The following is a 13,648-nucleotide window of genomic DNA, read 5'->3' as shown; positions in this document are numbered from 1 at the left end:
ACAAGAACAGTGCCAAGAACATAAAGAGAACATAGCCTGATTTGTTGAACAAGTCAAACCAATAAAATTTGTATTTCTTATATTTCTGTTATTAAAAAGTGATAGTCTCATTCACTTCTTCAAAAAGCAGCAAAACCATTTTTTGTGGTTGTAAAATATGAGCAATAATCCAATGCTAATAATCTAAAACACAGGAGAGTGACTGAATAGACTATGGTACATCCTTGAGTACTACACCATCTGTCAAAAAGAATGAGGAAGTTCTCTAAGAGCAGACATGGAATGCTTTCCAGGAAATACTGATGACTGCAAAAAGTAAAGTATGAAAGAGTATCCAGAGCAGTGTGAAAGCCAGTCTTCTTAGGACGGCCACCAACCGTCTCCACTTCTGACCCTCACCTCCCAGTAGAGTCCCCTCCCACAGGGTGCCAGGGTGGTCTGGGTGATACTTCGGATCATGAGACAGACAATGTGTAATGGCTTCTGCCTTGTTTCTCTTTCTTCTCATTCTCTAGCCCAGTAAAGGCTTTAAATGATCCCCTCCTCACTTAATACTGTGATCCACGCAGGCAACTAACTGCAACCTCATGTGAAATCCAAGCCACAGCCACCAGCTAAGACACTCAGGTTCTGGACCCTCAGAAACTATGAGAGATGAGCAGCTAAACTGTGAGGTTTAAGCAGCTGAAGTTTGGGGTGATTTGCTATGCTGTGATAGATAACTAATATAGTATGCTACCTTTCATGTAAGAAAGGTGATACATGAAACCACACATACATGTGCTCACTTGTGCTAAAGAAATGCAGAAAGATAAACCAAAAACCAGAGAGATTAGCTACATCCAAGAGGTGGAAAGGCAGGAGGGAGAGGACTGGCATGATAAGAACGGGTATACCTTTTGTGGATCTCTAATTCTTAATGCACAGTAGGGTTTAGTATACTCAAAAAATAAGCAAGCAATTAAAACCAGAATGTGAAGGATATTGAAATGGAAAACAGGCAGTAATAAATGAAATTAACTGCATTGTAAAGTAACAACATTATCCCATTGAAGAGTATGGAGAAGAAAAGAACTAACCTAACTCACTCTGGGAAACATTCTAAATGGATACTATAAGACTGAAGACAAAAACAAAAAAACAAATATAAATGTTATAATGTACCCAGTAAACTTGTTTCTCACAGTGGAATGAGTCAGCAATTCAAAAACTATCATATGTATGTAATAGGCTTGAACAAATAATGTATCACAGAAAATGAAAGCCTTTTATCTCACTGTAGAGAGAGGAAGTTACAAATAAAGAGAGGAGGCTGAAATGAACCCTGTGGTATTGGAATCAGAAGTATCAGTATGAACACATAAGTTTTAATTTATATGGATAAGTAGTTACGTACAGATGTGGGGGAGGTGGGGGAGGTAGGGAAGGGCGGGTAGTTAGTATGCACACATATATTTCCTAGTTCAAACTGCTGAGAGGGAAGCAATAACAACCCAACTGCAACGAACACACCTAGCACTCAGATTTTGGTTTCTATTACCATTCTCTAATCAAAGGAGCCAGGGCTCCCTGTTTATGTGTCTACTACTCCAGGCGTAAAGCAGAAAAAACTCAAAATGAGCCGGGAACATCTTGAGATACCAGAAGTACTCAAAAAAGGATAGGGGCTTGTCAAATAGGACAGAAGGCCAAAGCTGGAATATTTGGGGCAACAAAATAATGACAGAATTAGATTACAAACCACAGAATAAACACCCATGAATACAGACTGATATAAATTAAAAACTGAATGAAAAAATACTAAAGGAGAATTAACTTTGGTTAATAAATATATAAGGAGAGAGAAACAAAAACCCTCACCAGAAAAACACTGCAGTAATAACTGTTGCCAACAGGATCTACTGAGGGATACTCAAATTGGGTGTGGGGGAGTATGAAAGAATCTCCAAGATATTAAATGTAAAAGAATAAATTTTCAGTAGAAGAACCTGGAAGATACCACTTTAAGAAAGTAATCAGGGTTACTGTACTTAATAGTATTATACCAGTGTGAATTCCTGTTTCTTAACATTGTAATATGATTATGCAAGACATAGGTATTAAGAAAAGCAGAATAAAGAGAATCTCTCTGTAAATACCTCTGCAATTTTTATGTTTAAAATCAGTTCAAAATAAAAAGTCAGAAGTTGGTTTTCAATTATGAAGACTTAAACAATTGAAAAAGATTCTCTAGCTGTTGGTCTCTTACTTTCCTTCCCAAATATATTCCATTACTATAGAAATTTATTTCACTTTTTAAAGGTTCAATGAATAATTTTCTATCAGAATAGATCAAACTAGGTAACTTTATAACTACATTCACTCATCTAAGCTTGAGAGCAATAAAAATATCAATTCATAAACACTGCTATAAGGATGATGCCAATCAATATGTATCTTTCAAATTCTATTTGTGATGAAAAAAAAAATTTTAATCCGAAACTAAACAAGTCAGTAAGCCAGTCAAAACAAAACAATACCACACATCTCCAGTACATAAAACTATAAACAAAGATATTTTCTGCACAGTCACAAAAGATTTTATTATAATTTTTGCAAAATCTTTTCTATAGTTGATGCCTGTGGTGTTCTATACCATCTCTCTCATTTTTTAATACTTACTGCTTGGTTTTCCATGCGTGCAAAGATAACATTTAACATCTGAGTAAGAGTAGCTTTGGCTGTTGTCTGATTGATGAGATTTTTGCTTGCTAGATATATATTGTAACATGTTCTCACAGCTTGCAGTACAGTTCCTTCATGAATTTCTATGTGTTGAGATGTTACTGCAGTTAGTAAAGCCTTAAAAAAAAAAAAAAGAAAACTAAGATAAAGCAATTTTTCACATCCAGATTTTCAACACAAAAATACATGGCTATTTTTTGTATCAGAATTAAAACTTTCAGACACCATTACCACTTTAAGGTAAAGTATACAAGAGTTTCTACCTACCTTAAATATATCATCAGCTGTGTCATTTTAACAGAAATATTATTTTAGTCTACTAAAATGCACAGCATTAATACTGTCATAGTATATCACAGATATATGCTTCATATGATATATCTGTTGAACTAAATGTCAACTTTACAGAATACATATTGTGTCCTATTCACTTTCAAATTTTTCTGAGATCTAACTTATGGACTGAACTCAGTGTGTTACTGTTACTGTTGAAGATACTTACAAATGTTTTAAAATAAAACATTTAAAATAATCCTAAAGTGAATTCTCCAATATAATGAACAGCTTTAACTTATGTGAACTGTCACACGTTACTCAATTTCTCAAAAGCAAGGACTGGTATCTTTTGTCCTTCTATTAATATGCTGTTCAGTGCTATGCAGGTCAACATCGAGCATACACTAAACAAACCACAACTGACATGAAACTGCAAATGAGAGGCCAAACTGGATCGCTTTTTTAGAATCAAGATATTTTATGACTTATGAAGAGAATGCTGCTATGAGACTGAAAAGCTCAGAGGGGACACATTATACATGTAAACTATAGAGGAACACATTATACATGTAAACTATGGAGGAATATATTATACATGTAAACTAAAGTACTAATAGTACAAGAAAATTTTGCTGACAAATCAACATACCACCACTATTATTAGCAGTAACATTAAAAATTGAGTATTTACACAGCAGACTGAAAACACAAATGAGTGATTTCTCTTTAAAGGAGTTTAATGATCCAGGTGTATCAGAGCACAAACCTAGGCCAGGATTACCTGAGCAGGTTCAGCAGACTGACAGGTGCAAGGGAAGCAGGGAAACTGGTGCACAAGTGTTTCACATGGTGAAGCCTGGGACTAGAAGGCAGACTACAAGGGGTACGACAGGAGAAGAGGAAACTAGAAGGGTCATAGGACCTTCACGCAGGACCCTAAAGCTCAAAAGATAAAATCATGCCAGAAACTGAAAAGCTCTGGAAGATTCTGGGGGCCTAAACCGGGACCTTCAAAATAAGAGTCTTCCCCTAGTGAACTCTCAGCATTTAACAATATAATCCCCTGAAATAGAATCTAAAAAGCCCCCAAATGAACTTTATCTTATCTGGAAAGCACATAAAATGACTTTTCCCAATGCTCTCAAGGTAAAAGGCATTTGATTTTAAAAAGTACAGATAATGAATAACAAATTCAGTTCTTATAATTAATTACCTTTATTATTTGTAACTGAACTCCTTCATCTGTTTGAGGACCTTGGAAACAGCCACAAATTGTTTCAATAATTCTATCAATTAATTTTTTGCCTGGTGTTGTACTATCTGGAGCATTGCCAGTCAAGTGCCCATAAGCAATAAGTTTCTGAAACCAAGAAAGAAGATAAAGATCCTAATTAAGCTAACAAATATATATATATATACACACACTAATGAAATACACACTAAAATTATAATATACAAATTGATTATATGTTAAAGTTTTTACACAAAAACATTAAGATATAGTAAAAGTCAAGGCTATTCCAACTTTTCCTGAAGAAAGCTTTATTAGCTATAAGCATGTGAAATCATTTACACTTGTAATAATCACAAAAACAGGAAAATAATGATAACAAAACCATCAGGCAATACTTTGACAAAGGCAGGTCTTAGAACTTGTCTCTGATGAGTTGTAACAACTCACTGCTTTCTATCCAAACATTACTGATACTGCTTTTGTGAAAGTTATCTTAACACACTCAAACGACCCAAATCTTTTCTCAAATTAGATCTGTGAATATGCTGAAAACCCAATTTCCACACACTGGCCATAATGTATCACAGATCTGTTCATGTATCATTGCCATTACAATCCTGGAAGGAAGGCCTTAGATATTATAATTTTAATTTGTCAGAGAAAACAAGGTCACAAATCAAATGAACTTATCCTTAACCTATCTTAACAACAAATCATATGGATATGATCTTTTCCACTCAACTGTCAGTTTAAAAGATATAATCCCCAAACAGTGAAAATACCCGAAGAGAGAAGGACTCTTTCTCTGGAAGTTTGTCTCACAAGTATCTAAGAGAATGTGCATACACACATGCGTGCACGCATGTTTGTCTGTGTAAGTAAAATAGGAAGACAGAAAAGAATTTTCTGACATAAATAAAGATCAGTGCTAAAGTTTTGTAGTAAGTATAAATATTGAACTATTAATATTAACCTACTGCTTTACATAAAACAGCAAACATCTAGTAAAATCACTGCAAATAATGAGATATGTAAAATCACCAGCAGGTTAACTTTCATTATTAATAACATTAGAAAAGACTGCCTCTCACTAAGCTAACTAATGATTTGTATTACCCTTAAACTAGAAACATCTTTTTGCAACTACTGTTTCTCTTGAGTGTAAGAATCCATTTAGTTTCTTATCATAAAAAGAATAATCAAGGCTTTCACAGAAAATGCCTGAGCTATTCATCAACTGTAATATATAGGAATACATACAAATTAGAGGGTTTTTAGATAGTGCCATTTTATACATACCTGTAAACAATCTAGAGATGTACTGACTATGCGGGGACATTTGGACTGGCATGCCAATTCAAAGGGGAGGAAGTACTTGTCTGCTTCGATAAAATTTGTCTTTGATTTCACTGGTGGAAGGGTGCTTGATCCAGCTTTTGCTTCTCCATGAGGAGGACTAAAGGAAAAAAGAAGAGTTTGATTAGAATATCATATTCATCATCTTGATGATATTCTCACTCTAATTCCAGTTCTAAAAGGCACTGTGCTAAACCAATCTTCATTTTCTCGTATTTCATGAGGAAATCAAAGCCCAAAGAAGTTAAGTGATTTGCTATAGGTCATAACCTAGTCATCAAAGCTATAACTAAATGTAAGGAAATTATTTAAACAATTAATTCTTAAATTATATAGGTTACTAAATATTTAGTAATCTTTCTAAAAATGAATCAGTCTTTAAGCAAAGACAAAGCATATCTTACAGTACTTCAGAAATACCCTTATTTATAAAAGCTTTTTGTATCTATGTTTATAATATTTCTCAAAATCATTTTTTAAAAATTGATTTTATTATAAAGACCACATACAGAAAATCTTCAACATTCAACAGAGATGATTACATTATTATTTTGCCAAGACTATTAAGTTTGCAAATTATTTTTACGGAAGGAAAAAAAACCCCACAAACCTCTGCTTTTCAGTTTCCGCTTTTATTTCCTCTGGTTGGAGGCGGGGGGAGAAAAGAAGCATACATTAGAAAACTTGACAAGAGAAAGATCATAAAACTAATTTGATTACAGGCTTTAATTTATAACTTCTATAAGATGTTGGGAAGAATACAATTTCAAAAATTATCAGGTACTAAAACTCTGTTGCTGCCAAATGTATTAATTTACACAAATAATATAATTCTATAAGACTTATGAGGAACATACATTAACAACCACAAGAATAGGTACAAATTACAGATTACTAATTTTCAAAGCATTTCCTTTTCTCAAAGTAGTTTTTTCTTGGGGGAGGAGGGTCAAGTTAGTATTTGCATTAACCAGAGGCATTAGAATTAAGAACAGAATATGTATACTGTATTCAAATGACAAAATATAAGGCACACGTGGGTAAGGAAAGTAACTCAAGATACCCCCTTGGGCAGTACTATAACTTCTTGATATAACTTGGTATATAACTTCATGTTACAGATGTGTTAATATTTAACCAATTTTTCTACTTACGACTATACAAGGCACTATAACATAACATGCCCAATTTAATGGGAAAATTTCCCTTTTGCTGTTTATATCCGTAAGAGATGAGGTAAATTTGAGGAATTGTACCTGGTCACAGAATAACCTTAAATTTAATAATAAATTGAGGAATCTGGTTAATTGAGTAAACCTATAGGAAATTTGTAAGAAAAGCATTCAAATATAACATTAATAATAACCATAATTATTGAGTATTTACTATAGGATAAGCACAATTACATTTTACATGGACTAACATATTTCTTAACTTGTAATAAGTGCCCAGTAACACCTCATTCAAGGAAACTACCTCTCTGATGAATCAGGGCTTGAAAAGAGTTTGCTTCAGGTTGGCCTTCAACAGCAGAATCAAGTATAGTTGACCTTTGAACAAGGTGAGGGTTAAATTATAGTCAGCCCTCCACTTCTGCTGTATCCATGATTCAATCTACCAAGGACTGTGTGTTACTGTAGTATTTACTACTGAAAAATATCCATGTGCATGTGCACTCATGCAGTTCACATCTGCACTGTTCAAGGCTCAACTGTAACTACTTAATTCTCAATTATTAAAGAAAAAAAACCCAGAAGAAACAAAATACTAAAGTATCAAATTAAGAAACAGTATACTCAAATTCAAAACCACTGGGTGCTTAACTGTGAAATATTTTCCCATTAAAGTCAGAATCGTTACAAGGATGACCACAAACAGCAAAATAGTTCTGACATTGCTCTGGAAACACTAGACGACGCAAACAGACAATACCAGATGTGATAATAAAAGTCCTTACTCGAGCTGAAGTAAGACAAAAACCAGACACTGGATTTGTCTGTTTAGTGATATTTAGTTATTTTTTAAATATGTAGTCATAACACTTTATTACTGAAATTCTTTCAGGAATCATTGTCTCTCTAGCCATTAACTCGCCCTATCCCTTCACAATCATTTTTATATAATGTTTTTAAAACCTTAGAAACAACCACTGTATTATATATAGCAGGAAAAGGTTAAAAATTGGAGGAAATAGATCAGTGTAAATTAGCATAAAAAGTACAGATTTTAAAGTATTTTAAAAGAAACACAAGTTTTATTCCTTTCGGGTACATTAGGTTACTGAAACAAAGTATATTAAATTACCAGAACAGTTAATAAGGCACAGGACTTGTTTAATGAGCAGGAAAGAATGATTTATTAAAAAAAAAAAAAAAACTGATCACAAGCAAGTTATGTACTTGGTTCCCCAAGTATATTCAATCTTCTCTCTCATGATTTCCATCAACTTGCTGAGCAGTTTTCTTTTCCCCCACTGACAGTACAATATAAACTTCAAAATGACATTTATACAGATTTCAAGAAATCCTATTAAAATGCATATACATGATACACGTGATTTATATCTACCTCTCATGGTATCACTTCACTTCTCATGACATCACTGTCTTACAGCTTACAGAGCACCAGCACTTACTCATTCAATGCAAACTGATAATTTATGAAAGTGAAGTGAAAGTTGCTCAGTTGTGTTTGACTCTTTGTGATCCCATGGACTATACAGTCCATGAAATTCTCTAGGCCAGAACACTGGAGTGCGTAGCCTTTCCCTTCTCCAGGTGTTATTCCCAAACTAGGGACTAAACCCGGGTCTCCCGCATTGCAGGCGGATTCTTTACCACAAGGGAAGCTGAGCCACAAGGGAAGCCGAATCTAAAGAAAAGTGAAAATGAAGTTGTTCAATCTTGTCTGACTCTTTGCAACCTCATGGACTGTAGCCCACAAGGCTCCTCCATCCATGGAATTTTCCAGGCAAGAGTACTGGAGTGGGTTGCCATTTCCTCCTCCAGGGGATCTTCCCAACCCAGGGATCGAACCCAGATCTCCCGCAGTGCAGGCGGATGCTTTTACCATCTGAGCCACCAGGGAAGCTCCCAATCTAAGGAAAGCCAAAGCCAAATGAAGAGTCTGTAATAAACATATTAAAACTTACACGGCCAATGTACTGTCTCTTTCAAAGCAGTAACTGTGGGAGGTTATGCTTTGATTATCATAATACTGCCAGTATTCAAAAATATTTGTGGAATTCATTGTTTGCAGTTCTTTCCTGCCTGCTTCCTTCTTTTAAATGAATAATCTCATAGAAGGAAAAAATCTCTAGAAAAGGAATCAAATTCTAACCACCAATTAACCACAAGTGGTTTGGAGCCAAGCATGAAGAATGGTATGTGACCTCAAAACAAAAGTTCTTAAATTCAGTGCTTCTGCAAACCATGGCAAATTGTGAGTGTGCAAGCAGTGTTTTAGAAAAAGTATGTAACTCTCACTAGATTCTGAAAGAAGTCTGTAACCCAAACTATAAAAATGACATAGGATTAATTAAAAGCAGTAATTTGGATCAACGATGACTAACGATGACTATACATTTAAGCAATTTTAAACAAAACATTTCTAAAATACTACATAAATTTAAGGGATCACTTTGAAAAATAACATGCCTTTGGATGTATATATATTCTGTTAGGTTTACTTTTTCAAAGCCAATTCTATGACTTTAGCATCACATTTCATACAGTTAAGGATTAAACAAAAATACAGGCATTAAATAGAATGTTACAGTATTTACAAAAGAGATAATGGCTTGAACAAAAGCTGTGACACCAGGGATGAGTAAATGTCATTCCATGGACATCGTGGGAGGAAAAAGAATGAAGCAATCTCATTTATCTAGGAGGAGGAAAAGGAGCAAGAAGAGAAGATGGGGCTTGCCTAACTGGATAATAAAGGTACCACTAATCACACAGTTTTCTCCCTGGGAACAAGTTGGGGTGAAGGTGCAGGGGTGAAGATGAGGAAAATTTTGGTCATGTTTTGTTTTAAGCAATGGGGATGTTCAAGTGGCAGCATTCAGCAGGCACTCAGGTGTATGAATTTGAAGATCAAGAGATAATGTGACAGACTGTGTTTTCAAAAATGGTCACTATTTTCCACTCCCACATGCCCTTCTGCAAAGTGACCTTGCACACCCCACCAAGAGAGACAGTCTAATTTCATCCCCCTTACGTATGGCTGGCCTTGGAAATTCATTCATAACCAACAGCATACAATGGAAGTGACAGGGAACACCACAAAGATTCAGGTCAGAAAAGGCCAAGCATCTCCTGACCAATTCTCCTGGATTGCTGGGTCTCCAGACACCCACTCACGGAACATAAGGGCCCTGATGTGGGAAGTCCAAGCCATGGCAAAGCTGTATGTAAACTGTTCAGTCAACACCACCAGCTGAGCCCAGCTTTCAAGTCATTACAGCCCAGGCACCAGTCACGTTGAGTGAAGAAGCCTCCCGAGGATTCCAGTTCTCTGCCATTCATGTCTCCCCCAGCGTTTGTGTCTTCTCAGCTGAGACTCCCGACACTGGAGCAGCAATATGGCTCACCTGAATTCCTGACACACAGAGGCTCTGAGCGTAATAAAAAAGTCGTTGATTCACACCACGAAGTCTTGGACTGGTTTATCACACAGCAATAGGTAACTGGGCCTCCTCAGAAAGGACTAAGCAGGCGGAGGAGACTGGGGTTTGAAATAACTCTGGCAAATGGGGGAGAGAGCTAACTGAGGAGTACCTATACAAAAAAAGAAAACCTGCCAGGAATGTGGAAAGTTCCCGTGGATTCTGAGCAACTGGAATCCAGCTGGTTAACAGGTACAGAAATGCAGCCTGGACTTCTACCCTTGTAATGTATTTATCAGCCTCCTCAGGACCTGGAGGTCCTCTGCAAAATTCATTTACAAAATTATGACTAAATCATATATAAATAGTTGATAGCTATGAAGTACAAAGTAATTTAAGACAAAAGACCAGCTGAAGTTTCTTTTGAGCACCCAGAAAACAGAAAGATAACTTCTTCTTACACTACCACTCTCACTACCATCTTCCTTTCAATCTAAAAGCAGCAGAAAGATCTTATACTGTAACATTTTATTGATCGCCATGGCTTACAATAACAACTGTCACAGCTACCAATGCAATAATTTAAGTACTCTTACACAGCTTAGAAAGTTTACTGATCATGTATTTGTAATCATTTTGCCCTGAGCTAAGCTAACATTTACCTTGCAGTATTCTATAAAAGGAAAGAAGCACCATAAACCAAACTGAACAGTCCTTTATATTACCAAATTTCCTGCTGAATTCCAAATAAATGTTTTTGTATCACAGTCAGGACTAGATAGGCGTGGCTATTTTCTGAAATATGAAAGGGAGGAGAATAGATTTTCATTCAAAAGCCAATATTCCTGCCCTCCCCACGGGAAGCCAGCAGAGCCCCATTTGATTCTATGGCTCCAGTGTGCTTATGTGCTTAGTCGCGAAGTCGAGTCCAGATCTTCTGTGACCCCAATGACCACAGCCAGCCAGGCTCCCTTGTCCATGGAATTCTTCGGACAAGAATACTGGAGTGGGTTGTCATTTCCTTCTCCAGGGGATCTTCCTGACCCAGGGATCAAACACTTGTCTCCTGCACTGACAGGAGGATTCTTTACCAACTGAGCTATCTGGGAAGCTCAATATGGTTCTGGAAGATGTGTCAAAAAGAAGGGCAAAATTCTGACTGCAAACATTCTAACTGTCCTCAATGGGCTGAATATTGGTGGAATTTTCAGAATAAAGGTGTAAAGTGAAATTACCACCATAAAACAGGAGCAGCCATCGAAGGGGGTGAGATGGGATGCTCCCACTTAAATAAAAACTGGATACAAGAGCCACAATCAGCTTACGATCACTCAAACTTACAATTCGCTAAGCTAACATTTGAAAAGATCATTCATTACTTGTAACAGAAAGGCACTGTACAACTTTTAAATTTAGACCCTGATTTCTAGCCAAAGATTACATGTACAGTAGATCCCCTTTCATGGTTCCCTTTCTGAAATTTCAATTACCCACAGTAAACTGCAGTCTGAAAATATTAAATGGAAAATTCCAGAAATAAACAGAAGTTTTAAACTGCATGACACGTTGAGCAGTGTGATGAAATCCTGTGCTGACCCACACCATCCTACTTGGTCCCATCAAGGGCATGAACCATCCATCTCTTCCAAGTTCCCTGCTCTGACTTATTACCTCTCTTGGTTATCAGCATGAATAGTCACAGATGGTATCACAGTGCTGTGTTCAAGTTAATCCATATGTGACTGAAAAATGGCCTCATGGTGCAACAGCAGTGATGCTGGCAAAGAGAAGTTTTAGCTTCACTTAAAGTGCTTTCTTGTGGGCTTCCCAGGTGGTGCAGTAATAAAGAATCCACCTGCCAATGCAGGAAATGTAAGGGACACAGGTTTGATCCCTAGAGGCAAGAGTTGTGGGTTCAGTTCCTGGGTTGGGAAGATCCCCTGGAGGAGGAAATGGCAACCCACTCTAGTAATCTCTCCTGAGAAATCCCATGGACAGAAGAACCGGGCGGGCTATAGTCCATTGGGTCACAAAGAGCAGGACACAACTGTGCACGCATGTACTTAACTAAATATGCTTTCTTTAAGTGAAAAGGAGTAAGTTATTGACTTAATAAGGGAAGAAAAAAAAATTGAAGGCTGAGATTGCTAAGATCTTTGGTAAAAACGAACCTTCTACACACAAAATTGGGAAGAAAGAAAAAGAAGTTTGTGTTAATTTTGCTGTCACACCTCAAACTGCAAAAGTTACAGCCAGTGTGTTAAGTGCTAAGTTAAGATGGAAAAGGCATTAAATTTTTACAATAAGATATATTTAGAGGAAGAGACCATACTTACATAATCTTATTACCTTATATTGCTTTAATTATTCTATGTTAATTGTTCATAATTTACTGTACTTAAACTGTATCATAGGTATGTACATTTAGGTAAAAACACAGTATACAGATGGTTCATAGGTACCCACTGGTCCAAGCATTCACTGGGGATTTTGGAACATTCCCTGCAGACACGGCATACTACTGAAATTTAAGTTCTCTAATGTACTTAAGTAAGTTTCCCACGGTAAATTACTTAAAACTAGGAATGAAAAATTCTAATAGAGTGAAGCTGTTTCTTCAATGTGTGGTACATCAATAATACCGAGATCAGTGAGAAATGTCTTCTAAGATAATGAAAATTGTTGATTAGCTCACCAAAATCACACAAATACAAACAAGTCTAATAAACAACAAAAATCTTCTGTATTTGTGTAGCATGTTACAATTTACCAAGAAGTTCTACATACATATTAATTCTTAGAACAGCAGACAGTACTGTCAACATGTCTATTTTACAGATTAAATAACCTGAATAAAAAACCTGAAGTGACTTACCCAAGATAACAAGAAGGATTTAGAATGGTTTAAGTGTGACTTTGCTATGGAATAAGTCTAAATCAAATGACTAAGTTTCAATGACATATTAATTTAAAAAGAATATTAATTTTAGAACAACACTGTTTTAGTAGTTTAGTAGTGCCATACAAGTTCTAACAAAACAAAAAACCACTGTGCTGCCTGTTAATTCAGAAATAGAAAAAAACCCTATTTTGAAAATCAAAATTAGAAACGTAATTTGAATAGTAAATATTTCAACTCAATAATTCTTCCCATTTCCTGACTTCATGTATAAAATACAAAATAAAAAATCAATAGAATTCAGATCAAGTGACTGTCTAATGACACTAAAGGAATAAATATAGGTAAGCCAAATTTAAAGAAAACTAAGTGAAAACAAACACTTAGTGAAATTACGAATTATGAACATGGTTCTTTAACAGAACTAAATATTTGGACAGAAAGGAACACAGTGGCGGTCTTCGATCAACAACTTGCAATGGCTACAGTGAAAATCAACAAGAACAGTTATTGTTCTCAGTGTTAACATCCCTACTGGTAAACAAACAAT

At 35.8% G+C, this 13,648-nt stretch overlaps 1 protein-coding gene across 1 annotated transcript in view; it reads right to left on the bottom strand.

Annotated features, from left to right (window-relative positions):
- The window catches only part of ARFGEF1 (ADP ribosylation factor guanine nucleotide exchange factor 1), a 126,026-nt gene that overhangs the window by 74,294 nt on the left and 38,084 nt on the right, over positions 1–13,648 (bottom strand). The window contains exons 2-5 of the mRNA XM_065903561.1: positions 6,201–6,231; positions 5,534–5,690; positions 4,214–4,360; positions 2,662–2,841 (exon numbers count right to left, since the gene is read on the bottom strand). Of these exons, the coding sequence (XP_065759633.1) occupies positions 2,662–2,841; positions 4,214–4,360; positions 5,534–5,690; positions 6,201–6,231 (515 nt within the window). The remainder of the gene's footprint in view (positions 1–2,661; positions 2,842–4,213; positions 4,361–5,533; positions 5,691–6,200; positions 6,232–13,648) is intronic.

Source organism: Muntiacus reevesi, chromosome 12 (assembly GCF_963930625.1).
Source record: "Muntiacus reevesi chromosome 12, mMunRee1.1, whole genome shotgun sequence".
Taxonomy (NCBI): Eukaryota; Metazoa; Chordata; class Mammalia; order Artiodactyla; family Cervidae; genus Muntiacus; species Muntiacus reevesi.
The sequence above is the reverse complement of the archived record's forward strand: the minus strand, read 5'-3'. Positions and strand labels throughout refer to the sequence as shown.